General features: G+C 32.7%; 1 protein-coding gene across 1 annotated transcript in view; it reads left to right on the top strand.

Annotated features, from left to right (window-relative positions):
• Window positions 1–14,531, top strand: part of IMMP2L (inner mitochondrial membrane peptidase subunit 2) — an 841,176-nt gene that overhangs the window by 631,280 nt on the left and 195,365 nt on the right. The window contains exon 6 of the mRNA XM_020289762.2: window positions 13,953–14,055. Within this exon, the coding sequence (XP_020145351.1) occupies window positions 13,953–14,055 (103 nt within the window). The remainder of the gene's footprint in view (window positions 1–13,952; window positions 14,056–14,531) is intronic.

The raw sequence follows: 14,531 nt of genomic DNA, 5'->3' as shown, positions 1-14,531 counted from the left end.
TTTAATTAATTGCAAAATTGTATACATTTTCCATGGCTTAAGCTTGAAGATTCAGTGATGTTGATAATTTATACCCATTGTGTAATTCAGTGGATGTTGATAATTTTAGAAATATGAGCATAATGTATCAAAAGTGTCCTTAAAGCCATTTCTATAACCCTGAGTTGGATATCTGTGGCCTGCTTCCCTATTTTACCCTATCTTCACCTCTAACATTGTCCTCTTGCCACTTTGAGTTGAAATTATCCATTTAAAATAGTCTGTTCACCCATTTAAACTAAAAATTCTTCCAGGGCTGTGTCTGTGTCATATTTATGTTTATATCTCTAGTGTCTAACAAGTCTTGATACTAGTGGACACTTAATAAATACTTGCAGAATTCAAATTAGAGAAGAATGTTTTTCTGGCTGCTTTAATTAGTATATGACAAGAATAGCTAAGCTTATTTCCTAATAATCTCTACCACTTATTGGGGTTTGCTCTACCAGGCACTATTCTAAAAATGTTGCATGCATTAACTCGTTATATTTCACCGCACTTCTATGAAACAGATACTATATTATTCTTGATCAGTTCCTCACTTGATCAGTGAGGAACCTCTGGGCCCACGGTCCAAGGTCATGCTTACTAGGAAGTATCAGAACTAGAATTCATTCTAAATCTGTCTACCCTGGAAGTCCACCTTACTTTTCCCTTTGTCACACTGCCTTCACGCTTCAAAGTTATCCTATTGTTTACATTTCTGAAGACATATTTTAAAAGAAGTCATTTTTTAGTGAACTCTTTAGCTCTGAGGCATACTTTTTTTTGTTTTAGTAAATAATCCAAAAGCTCATTAATTTTGTTTGTAGGAAATAGCACACATTTCCTTTAGTGCTAAACAGTTATGGTTATAAGACTGAGATAAAAGCAAAAAGATGGAATATTGTTCATTGGTCCCTAAGTATTTAAACATTATCAGACCTTACAAAAAAAAAAACCCACTGAAATGTGATTTTTCCCCCTATATAGCTAGCATGTGGGGAAAGACCTACAAACTAAATGATGAATGATGAAAATACACAGGAAATTATTTTGAAATTATTTTGTAAGCAAGCACAGCAATACCATTTATAATAAATACTGATTTTTTTTGAAAAATAAAATTATGCATTAAAGTTCACTATTGTATTTGAATTGGTTTGCTAGGAAGTCAAGTATGAAAAATGACATGAGTCACTATTTTTGTACATGATAAAGTCCAGTTTAACAATAGGTAAGCTGATTATGGTATTTACACCTTTAACATTTCATGCAACCATCATTTCATCAAAACCAATTTTCAATATTATATATGCAAGTTAGAATTTTTTTTTACAATGTGGAGTTACGTTTTCTATACTCAGTCAGCTCATATTAATAGAATATCTGTAATTATGCTATAATTACAATAATATTTTGACCTACTTAAAACATTTGACTAAGTATGATTTATGATAAATTAATATTAGATATATTATAATAGCATATAGAATACTTAAGAGAAAAACCAATGCCTTTATAATTCAATAATTTACATATATTTAATATTTCTGTATTGGATATCTTGATTAGAAAATGACTTATAAAATATTTTCCTTAATTTATAATGGCTTTTCCCAAGAAAATAATGCACTAAAAAAATTTTCATTCTGTAAGTGAACAGGATTTGAATTCCACACTGCATTCTTTATCTTATCAGTTCTTGGCTTTTATCGGTTCTTCATACCTTGATTCAAATGTTCATAGACTTTTCTGATGATTCTAGCCTAAAACAGTACTATTTTTTGAACACTAAGGCAGTTAGCAATGTTTGACATTCATTCATTTCCTCCTCCTTTAACCAATTATTTTATTGTAAATGCTTCCAATTTTTTAAATGTTTTCTATGGTAGTTTAAACTGTCTAATATATATTTCATTTACCGCTTTTGCTGCTCATGGTTTGAATCATGGCATAAGTTATAATCTTAATCAAAAGGACTAGATCTTATTCTTTTTTGTGGCTTCACCCACACAAACTACACTGCCTCATGTAGTCATTCAGTAAATGTTGATTTATACCAAGAAACAAAAATCACAGTGCTTATTCTCACAGAGTTCATAATCTTAGTCTCATAAACTAACAATAATATACAAGATAACATGGAATAAATTGTATATCCCACTCCTGGGTTGATCAACATAGTTAAAATCTGTGTTACATGAATGGCCTGGTATAGCATGTATATAATCTGTTACTTAGTAAATGTTGACACATTTCTCAAATTCTCATTAACAATTGCATTGATTTGTATAGACACTAACAGACATTTTAAAATGTATATTTAACAGGAGAAAATAGTCTATATTTTAAATAAAATCGTCACATGTAGGGTCCTATAATCCAAATTTAGAAAAAAAAGTACATCAAGAATATTTATCACTAAAATAAAGAGCATTCATTCATATTAAATTGATAAAATTAATTCTGCAACTTTATTGTGAAGAGGTATAAATCTTTTAACTTGAAGGAACTAAATAGATTTGCTCTGATCACCTAGCAATCATCTGTAGTCTATTTAGAAAATAATATAGACCTTTTTGTTGAAATTCCAAATAGTTATGATTGATGGTACAATGGAAAGGAAATTATGGAATCTGGTTTCTGTAGTCTTTGCCCTACCACTAACTAGCTAGATTACATCATCATATGACTTATATGCTTTTGGTCTCTGCTTCTTTAACTGAACAAAGAGAAATTAGGTCATTGCCAGGATCTTTTCAACTGTGATCTTTAGAAACATAATCCCTTACTGTTAGTCATAGGCAATCCAACTTCCTAGAAATGTCATCTGCTTAAAAACACCTTCTATTAGTCTATTAATTACTTAAACTTTTTTTTTTTATTTTTTTTTGAGACAAGGTCTTGCTCAGTTGCCAGGGCTAGAGTATGGTGGTGTCATCATAGCTTGCTGCAACTTCAAACTCCTGGGCTCAAGTGATCTGCCTGCCTCAACCTCCCTAGTAGCTGGGACTAGAGGTGCACACCACCTCAACTGCCTAATTTTTCTGTTTTTTGTAGAGACTGGGTCTCCCTGTGTTGCTCAGGCTGGTCTAGAACTCCTGGCCTCAAGTAATCCTTCTCCCTTGACCTCCCAAAGTGCTGGGATTACAAGGGTGAAGCACCGCATCCGGCACATAAACTTCATTTCTAATGCAATATACACTACAAGGGAAGAAATACTTAGTTACAAAGCAAACATTTGACAGCATTTAGTCTTAAAATTGAGTATATTGAGCAGCAAAATGGGTTGCTGTGTTGTGATAGAAAGAGGGTCTTAGGAGTTTTTAGAATCTTCTGACCATGGATCTAAAAGAATTTAAATTTATTCATTAAAGAGTTTTAGGCTCACTTACCTGCTTAAAATTCTCTTATAGGATAAATAGGCACTTAAGGCCTTTCATGATCAGATGCCGTTGAAACTCTAGTCTCCTCTCAGAGACCTGATCTCATTTTGTCTGATCCTAAAAATAGCTGTTATTTTCCTGATTTATTGTTTTATTATTATTGTTATCAAATTCTTTGTGTGTCTGTTTTTGTTTTTATGTATCTGTCTCATATCTTTTAGCACATAAATTCTACAGCTAGAATTTTTTCCCTAATTGTACAATCATTTTTAATTAGATAGATTAGTCTATTTACTTTTATTATGATTATTGATATATTTCAATTTCATCTTATTTTGTGCTTTCTGATGATCCTACTTTTTGTGTTTTTTGTCCTTTCTTGCATTCTTCTGAATTAATTGAAGTTTTTAAATTCTATTTTCCTTCTACAAGTTTGAGAATTATACACTATATTTTCATTATTCTTAAAATGTTTCAAATGTATACTGAACAAAGTTAAAGATAATATCTCAATTCTTCACTATAATAATTTAAAAACCTTAGAAAACTTTGACTTCAATCATTTACCTCCTTTCTTATATGTTATTAGTATAAATAATATAATTCTTATACCCAAATTAAACATTATTTTTTGGTTTATGCACATATTTACAAGTTTCTATGTTTACTATTTCTTTTTAAATCTCAGGGATTTTTTTTTCCTGAAAGTCTTTTTCTCTCTGTCTGTTTTTTTAAAAGTTAGTGTCAACCTTTATTGTACACTATAATCATCTGGGGAACGTTTGAATCTCCTACTATCCAGGCTCTACCACAGATCACTTACAAACAACTCTGAGGGCCAATTTCTTCTTCTACTCAAGAAAAAAAGTGCTATAAGAATTGTGTTTCTGCAAATAACAACTAAAACATCAGATATTTACTGTATAAAACAACTGCTTTTAGGCATTTGGCAACAGTCAACACAGGGCTGTTACCCTGTTAGGGGAGGGGAAATAAACAATAAAAGCTTTATGATTGCCCCCAACTTTCTGGTGAGAAGTAGCTTCTGGACTGCAACAGATCCTACTATTTCTCAGCATTGAAGAGTCAGATTCAGTTCCTGGAGGCTAAGACAGTACTTTGTGGAACAAAGTACTAAAGGAGGGAGCTGTGTGCAGCTAGACCTCTGGAGATCTGTAGGAGGGTTCCTTTAAATCATTATATTGATCCATGCAAGCATAAAGTAAAAATTCATAGAACTATGGAAATGCAAACTGAAAGCTGTAAGTTGTACATTTCCCATATTTCACAGAAGATTGGAAATTGAGTTTCCACCAGCCAATGGGGAGATTCTGTAAAAGAGGGCATTGGGTACAGTCCTCAGAAGAGTATCATCTTAGCTATGAAGGTAAATTAGCTAAAGGCTGCTCTGGACTTTACCTAAAAAAGGTTAAGGTCAAGACTTAAAAAGGATTAAACTGATCCTAAGAAACTTAAGAGTTTGCTAGAGCAAAGCCAACATTTTTTAAGGAATCCAGTGAAATTCAGCACTCAACAACATAAATTTCATAATGTTTACATCTAGTAAAAAAAATTACCAGAAATACAAGGAAGTAGAAAAACATGATCTATAATGTAAAGAAAATTTGATCAATAGAAACAAATCAAAAATGATAAAAATGATGATGTTCTGGTGGTAAAGAACCTTAAAACAACTATTATGAACATTATTAATATGCTCAGGGATACAAAGAAAACAAGAAAAGTGATAAGGAGAGAAGTGAAAGATATAAAAAATACTCCAATGGAATCTCTGTAAAAAAATGCATTATTTGAAAGGCAAATTTATTGGAAAAGAAAATTAATCAAATTAAGTAGAAGGAAAGAAATAACGTTAACAGTAGAAAACAACAAAATGAGAAAAGGATAAAGAAAAGAGTTGATCAATGATATCAAAAAGTAGTTGTTTAAACAAATAAATAAAATTAATAAACTACAAGCCAGAATGGTCACAAAAAATACAGAGAAGGCAAAGTACCATGATAAGTTGGAACATGAAAGTTGGAGCATCATTGTAGATTTAATATATTATTAAGAATTTCTTGTCAATAAATTTGATAGCTTAAGTAAAATGAATGAATTCTTTGGATACAAACTACTAAAGTTCTTTAAAGAAGTAATAGACTATCTAAATAAAACTATATCTATTAAGTCAATTAAATTCATAATATAAATATCTGGTCAGGCACAAATGGCACATGCATGTAATCCTAGCATTTTGGGAGGCTAAGGCAAGAGGATAGCTTGAGGCCTGGAGTTCACGACCAATCTGGGCAACATAATGAGACCCCTATATCTACAAAAAAATTTAAAAAATAGCTGGGCATGGTGGTGCATGCTTATAGTCCTACCTACTTGGGAAGCTCAACCAGAAGGATTGCTTAAGCCTAGGAGTTTGAGGTTACACTGAGTTATGATGACACTACTGTACTCCAGCCTGGGCAAAAAATAGCAAGACATCATTTAAAAAAAAACACAAAGGAAATAAAACTTTTCCTCAAGGCCTAGATTGCTTTACTGGTGAACTCTACCAAACATTATGAAGAAATAATACCCATTCTGCACAAACTCTTCCAAGACATAAACGACAAGGTAACACTCCTATATCATTTTATGAAGACAGTATTACCCTCATACTAAAACCAGACAAAGGTGGTATACACACACACAGACACACACACACACAATAAATAAGTAAATAAATAAATAAAGCCCTACAGATAAATATTTCTCATGAACATAGATGCAAACATCCTTAGTGAATATTGAATTCATCATGACCAAGCCAGGGATGTCCTAATTTAGGAAGGTTGTGGGATACAAAACCAATACAGAAAAGTCAATTGTATTGCTATGTATTCCTAATGAAAAATTGACATTTAAAGTTTTTTAAAAAATCTTTTAAAATAATATCAAAAGAACAGCAAATATTTAGAAATCAATTTAGCAAAAGATGTGCAAGACTGTTACACTATCAATCATGCAATGTAACAGAAAAAAATTAAAATACCTTTAAAATGCCGTGTTCATTAATGGGACCATTCAGTCTTGTTAAGATGCCAGTTCTACCCAGTTTGCTCTCGAGGCTTAATGCATTCCCAGTCAAACTCTCAGCAGGCTCCTTTTCATAGAAATGGACAGGTGATTCTAAAATTTATTCAGAAATGCAAAGGACATAGAATAGCCAAAATGGTTTGGAAAGAAGTAGAGCAGAAAGAGTATTAACTGTACCTGGTTTGAAAATATATAAAGCCAAGATTTTTTTGTTGGAAGATTTTTAAATTGCTGCTTCAATTTTGTTGCTCGTAATTGATCTTTTCAGAAGTTCTATTCCTGACTGAGCTTGGGGAGGTGTGTGTTTCCAGGAATTTATCTGTTTCCTCAACATTTTCAAGTTTATGTGCATAGAAATTTTTATAGTGTTTTCAGAAGATACTTTGTATTTCTGTGGTATCAGTTGTAATATCTCCTTTTTCATTTCTGATTGAGCTTACTTGGGTCCTTTCTTTCTATTTCTGGTTGATCTAGTTAGAGATCTATCAATTTTGTTTATCTTTTCAAAGAACAAAATCTTTGTTTCATTTATCTTCTGTATTGTTTTATTTTCCAGTTTCATTTAGTTCTGCTCTGACCCTAGTTATGTCTTTTTTTCTGCTGGATTTGGGCTTGTTTTGCTCTTCCATTTCTAGTTCCCTGAGATGATTCATTAGATTTTTGATTTGTTATCTTTCCATCTTTTTGATGTAGGCATTTAAGGCTATAAATTTCCCCGTTAAGACTGCTTTTGCTAAATCCTATGGATTTTGACAACTTGTGTCCTCTTTGTCATTTAGTTTGAGGAATCTTTTGATTTCCATCTTTATTTCTTCCTCGACACAATAAGATTTCAGCAGTAGGTTGTTTAACTTCCATGACTTTGTGTAGAATTGAGTGTTTCTGTTGGAGTTGATTTCTAATTTTATTCCACTATGGTCTGAGAAGATGCATGGCATAATTTCTATTCCTGGAATTTGTTGAGACATATTTTATGGCCTAAGATGTGATTGATTTGAGAAAATGTTCCATGTGCTGGTGCAAAGAATATGTATTAATAGTTTTTGGGTAGACTGTTCTGTAAATCTTCACTAGGCCTATTTGCTCTACAGTGCCCTTTAAAGTCCAGTGTTTATTTATTTATATTCTGCTTTGAGGATCTGTCCAGTTGTGTCACTGGGGTGTTGAAGTCCCAAGTAATTATGGTTTCACAGAATTTTATCAGACCTACACAGAAAAATTGGTACCCATATTGCAGAAATAATTTCATAACATCAAGAAAGTAGAAATCCTCCCCAAATCATTCTATGAAGCCAGTATGACTTTGATACTGAAGTCAAGAAAGGACACAACAACAACAACAAAACTACAAACCAATATTTCTTATAAATATAGATGCAAAATCCTCAGTAAAATACTAGCAAGCCAAATTCAACAGCACATCTAAAAAATAAGCCACCATGCCAAGCGGGCTTCATCCCAGTGATGCAAGGATGGTTCAACATATATAAATCCACAAATGTGATTCACTACATGAATAGAAGCAAAAACAAAGACCTTATGATCATCTCAATAGATGCAGAAAAAGCATTCAACAAAATTCAGCACCCTTTTATGATAAAAACTCTTAACAAAATAGGCATAGATGGAATATACCTCAAAATTATAAAAACCACATACAGCACACCCACAGCCAACATTATATCGGATGGGGGGAAGTTAGAAGCATATCCATTAAGAACTGGAACAAGCCTAAAAGAAGAAAACATAGAAAATCTTTATGAGTTTGGATTAGGCAGTGATTTCTTATAGTGAGAAAACCATGTGCCATAAAGAGAAAAAATTGATTAAATAGACCTCATCAGAATTGAGAATCTATATTCTTTGTAGGAAAAAAAACTTAAAAAACCTTTCTCTCTATAAAGAGAAAAAATTGATTAAATATACTTCATCAGAATTGAAAGTCTATATTCTTTGTAGAAAAAAAACTTAAGAAAATGAAAAAAGCACAGCATAGATTAGGAGGACATTTTTGCAGAAACATGTATCTGATAAAATATTTATATCAAGAATCAGAAAAAATTATCCCAAAATGAAGTCCTCAGAAGCTGCCTCAGAATCAAGAGTTTTTCTCTAACCTTCTCCTGCCCTCCTGTCTATCAGTCTCATTCTGCTCCTAGGCTAGCCCTAGAAACTCACATTCCTCTTCCCCAAGGCAGCTCATAGAAACCAGAACCCGTTTTCCCCAAAGCCAGCCTTAAAACCTAAAAATAGTACTCTAACTTTCCCTCTACCTCTCTGTATAAAAAGTAGCCATAAAGAAATTATCTGATTTACCCTGTTTGACTGTAAGTCATAAAACCTTCATTCTAGAAAGAGTCTTGCACCACACCCGGGAGGGACCACATGCTCAGAGAAGCCAAGGAGAATCTAGACAGACAGGCTTTGCTGGGTGTCTCTACTCAGTCTATTAGCATTACATCATACCCTTTTTGTCCAACCATATTTCTATAGAACTGCACATACTTTGTTGAACCTAAGCATAAAAATGGAAAATTTCCCCTGTATCTTTGGGTCTTCATTCTGTTTACTATGAAATATATATTAGATACATTTGTCTACCTTGTCTACAATTAATCTGCCTTTCGAGTTGATTTTTCAGCGAACTTTCACAAGGCCAAGGGAAAGTTCTATTTGGTTCCTTTTTAAATGTCTGTCTTAATAATATGGTAATCTTCCTTACTCATGTTTTTAATTCTCTTTTTATTTTAAAATGTATTTAAAGATGTATGATTTACATTCATTAATTCAGCATTTGAAGTCCTTGGGGGGGTCATCTAAGTGTGCTGGTTTATTGTTTGTCCTGACTCACTAATGGTGGCTATTTCCTCATGAGATCTGTTATTTTGGATTATGGATTCCTGTTGCCTGGGACTTATCTATAGAAAACCTGAAAACTAGATTTGAGGGATTATCCCTGAAGAGATTTATATTTACCACTGTGAGATGCCTGGGGCCAATTAAAGTTAATTCTTAACTTTCCCAAGCCAGCCAAGTAGTGTGAATTTGAACCTTAATCTCCCCTGAGAGCAGAATGTAGATTCTCAAGGGAGACTTTTTTCCTGTGAGAGGACAACCCCAGATAGGCAATTGTAAATTTTATTTTGCTTTCCTCATGGTAAATTATTTTTTTCTGGTCCCACGTACTAGTGATGATAAAGAGACTTAGTTCTGGTTTCTGATCTGTTTGGATCCTGAGCACTTGGCTCCTGGTCTCTTCCAGACAGTGAAAGCCAGCAGACTAGGATCCAGGGAGCAGTACACATCCTCAGAGCAGCTTCTACTTTGGATAATGAGAAAAATCAATAGAATGCTTTGAAAAATAAATACCATCAATCAATTATGAATTATTAATACGAAGTACCTAGATTAGGAATGTGAGTGTATGTCTGTGTGTGTTTATTTGGGAAACACTTTTAGCAAAAATTTCTTCCCTCCTTGTGGTATCAAGAATTACACGGACAATACTTTGTATTCAACTCATGGCATTCAGAATTCAAAGACTTATAAAATATTGTTTTCAAGGTCAAATTAAATTGGAGGCAATGATTCTTCATTCCATTTATAAAACCTAGGTAACTTGTCTTGGTAAAGCTAGTACTAAAAATGCCCCTTTTTAGACAGGTAGTTAGAATACTATACAGAACTCATTTTTGACTGTCAAAACCAAAATTATTTGCAAGCCATAGATACATACAACCTTGTAGGCTGACACCTCACTTAACTGTTAAATCACCTAAAAGATTATCTTGTCTTTTTTTATGTGAATTCAAGAGCACAAAGCTATTTAAAATTCTTTGTCTAAAGAAATTCTATTAGGAGCATTATATTTCTTTGGCAGTCCTAAAAGGATCTAGTCCAATATTTTAACATCATATTTTTTTAAAGCCACTTTGGGTTATTTTTTTAAAAGTTAGATTGAAACCTGAGATACAGAATATGCACTATGTATGTGGGATGAATCTTACCAGGGTTCCATAGCTCAAAGACTTCTTTCAACACTGTCTGGTATCTGGGATTAACATAGCAATATTCAAATATGCAAGAGACTAGTAGGTAAAAATACAAATAGATTGTGCTTTCATCTACTATTCTCTGCATATTTGAATATTCACAAATAGATAGTGTTTTCACATGTAAGTTTTAGAGTGTTCCCAAAGGACATAAGAGTAAAAGAAGAAAAAAGATTCATTGTACCATTAAAAATAGTCTATAGTTACAGCACAACTGTGGGGAAAGGAAATTATCGAGGCATAGTTCAGGTAATTTTAAGAGACTGATGCTAATAGATAGCAAAGGCTGAACACATTCTGAATTATAAAATGAAATAAAATAAGGGACAAAGGAAGACAATAGCAATAATAACTACCACTTATTGGGTTCTAACTATATATCAGAACTATATTCATTGCTTTTCTTAACAGTCTCAACTAAAAGATAACCCATTTACCAAGTATTTAATATATGCCACTTTTATCCGTAAAATAACTTTTTGAGTTAGGTATTATTATTTGCCCAGTTGTGTAAATGAGGAAATTGACAACAGTTTTGTCAACTTACCCAGATCATATAAGCTTGAAAGTGTTACCCTTTCAAGATAGGCTGGCTCCAGAGATTATGCTGTGTAACAAGTCTCCATTATATTTTCATCTAACTATTAATAATAAGCTTTATCTTATCTTGGTTAGGGTATGTCTTATTAATCCCATTTTAAAGATTATTAAGTAACTTGCACAATATTACTTGTGAGTAATAATGTCAAAATTAAAAGTGGTTAGGTCTGTTTTCAGAATCTATATACTTTCCACTATATTTTGCCACTGTGGCATTATATTTTATCATTCATTCATTTAGTCATTTACTTAACAAATAATTGTTGAGCACTGTGTGCAATGTATTCTTCTGAGCTCCATAGATACTCTAGTGAACAAGAATAGCATAATTCTAAAGATTGCATTCTAGTGGGGAGAAATAATATAAACAAATCTATAAATGCATGTCAAGTGTTAGGTGCAATAAAGAAAAATAAAGCACTATAAGTGGCTAGAAAATAATGAGATAAAGGGTGTATTTAAATGTTTTAGACAAGACAGTCAATGCAAGGAAACATTTAACTGTCACTGGTACGTTTATGATGTTAGTTTCTGTCTCAATTACCTTGACTCCTTGATTTTATGACATTGAAACTCAGTCTGGGTTTTATATCATTTTTCTGGTTTCTAGAAGAATATGCTTGATTTAAAACCCACCATGTCATTGCACAGATGATTTTATGCTGGTTTTACTTTATAATTCTGGAATGGTTATTTGAAGAGACAAAATTGGTAATTGTTTTTTTTTTTTTCTTCTAAGTATCCAAAATACCCAGCTTAATAAGGTGGGACTTATTTGGAGAGTATGCCTTGACAACAATCAAGTAAAAGGGTCTTCTCCCTGTCATCAGCACTGGATGTGGGATATTAGTTCTTAGAGGCAATCTCATAATAAAAGTAGTAGTGATGTCAAGAACTAATTGACTGACTTTAATTGAAGAACACTTATATTACAGAGTATGTGATGGTAAGATGTATTCAACTTGTTTTTGGCTTTTCTTTAGAAAGCTGAAAACTTTCTTCCCAGTAGTAATTAAAAATAAACAGCAGTCATTAACTTAGTGTGGGCTTCTAATGGATTCAACATTGCTTCCTTGCATGAATGATTTTCTGATCTAAAGCAAAGTAATTTAACACTGAAATTATCTTGAAAATAAAAACCATCCTAGATAATGAATAGTTTCAATTTCTGTAACACGAATTTATGTGTAGTTTTCCTTTTTAATGTATTCTTCTGTACATATACAACTTGATAACTATCAAAAATGGTCTCAGAGGGATACCACCTCAAAGAACAGTGCGCCCAGTTCAATCTCTGAAGTCTATAGCCTTGGAGGTAGTATTTATTCATTCATCTATTCAGCCAACATTCATTGAGAAGCTTCTTCAGGCTAGACATTTCCCTGAGTGCTTGGGAAACAAAAGGAAAAAGAAAAAAGCAGTCTCTGCCCCCAAAAGAATATATCATTTTTGGATTGGAATAATATTTTATCCTAATCTTGCCTCATTTATTTAATTAGTTGTATCATAATTTATTGAACCAATTCTGTGTTGTATATTTAGGTAAATTGGGGTATTTTTGTATTTTTGCTATAAAAATCTTAGTTGGACTCCTCTGATAACAAATATTTGTCCATATTTCTCATTTTTTAGGATGGATTTCTACAAGTAGAATAACTAGGTCAAAAGGCATGAACATTTTAGTCTCTTAAAATTTTGTGAAAAATTGCCCTAAAATGGAAATATAGGCTAAAAACAACAATAACAAAAAAGTTGTATCATGTATCATTTTACATTGCTACCAGCACTATGTAAGAGGGTCTTTTCTTACTTCCTTTACTTGCTAGCTTTAAAAATCTGGAATGTTCTGCCAAATGTGTACTTTTTTTTTTTTTTTTTGAGACAGGGTCTTCCTCTGTTTCCCAGGCTAGAGTACAGCAGCAGCATCATAGCTAACTGCAACTTCCAACTCCTGAGCTAAAGCGATCCTCCTGCCTCAGCCTCGCTAGTAGCGGGGACTACAGGCACATGCCACCACACTGGCTAATTTTTCTATTTTGTTTTTTTAGAGATGGGGTCTCACTCTTGTGCAGACTGGTCTCAAACTCCTGGCCTCAAGGAGTCCTCCTGCCTCACCCTCTCAAAGTGCTAGGATTATAGGCATGAGCCATCGCTCCTGGCCCAAATGTGTATCATTGATCATTAATCTTTAGTCTTCAAAATAGCCAAAAAGTTACTCATTTTTAAGGATAATTTAGTGCTGACCAAAAATTTGCAGCGATATTGTTAGTTTATAGTTAGTTTATATCTAACAAGAGATCATCCAGATTATTTTCTGTTTCTTTCTTATATATGCCAAAATTTAAAGTATTAAGAAGTATGAAAGTGTTGTCCATTGGTTTGAAAAGTTTGACTAAAAAAAACAATGAAGATTGCAGCTGTCTATGAGTCAGTTGGAAGAGTTGAACGTTGACTCAAAAGCACGTGTCAAAAATCCAATAGATCTCTATTTTGCTAGGGCCTATTAAATTTCATAAGTACCTATTGAGGATATTATGAAATAAATTAAGCACCAACACATTATATTTGATACTAATGCATTTTATTTAAGCACAAAATTCCTATCTATAGCATTAATAATACCATGAATAGGTTTACAGGAACCTAACCACATCTTACTTAAAAATGAAGTTACGAAAACGCTTCCTGGTTAACTTGTCTGTTACATCTTTATAACATTTTTGCCCTTGCTGAGTTTGTATGCTCTGCTGTTTGATCTCCTTTCTGCTCTTATCTCAATGGTTACATTGTTTATTTCTAGAACCATTGGACACAAAAATCGGTATGTCAAAGTCCCCCGTGGTCACATCTGGGTTGAAGGTGATCATCATGGACACAGTTTTGACAGTAACTCTTTTGGGCCGGTAAGTCATCTTTTATCTTGTTGCTGATATAATTGGATTTCAAAAGTGGGAACGAAAGTATGTCAGATAGATTGCTCAGGTAAGTCAGCCAAGACTGATCATGAATTTTATAGTGAAATGGTTTATGTTTGAAAATTTCCTTTTAAGAATCATAAATATATAACATAAAGTATCAAGGGATATGTTTATATTTGCATATGTGTGTGTTTCATGGAAAATAACTTAAAAACTTCAACAAAGTACCAAAAGATGCTTTTTAGCTGGGCTTGAGAATTAAGTTACATAACACAGATTAACAGAAGGAAAGCATGCAAATTTAACAGAAGTTTTACAGAGCCCTCAAAGAAATGAAGACTCAAAGAAATGGCAAGACCTACATACTTTTGTATTAGATCAAACAAAGAGAGGTAATTGTGAAAAAGTAACTAAATTACATGGGGAGGCTAAAGAAAGATAAAAATTATTTTAACAAGATC

The sequence above is a fragment of the Microcebus murinus genome, chromosome 9 (assembly GCF_040939455.1).
Source record: "Microcebus murinus isolate Inina chromosome 9, M.murinus_Inina_mat1.0, whole genome shotgun sequence".
Lineage (NCBI taxonomy): Eukaryota > Metazoa > Chordata > Mammalia > Primates > Cheirogaleidae > Microcebus > Microcebus murinus.
Note: the sequence above shows the minus strand (reverse complement) of the source record. Positions and strands in the feature narration are given on the sequence as shown.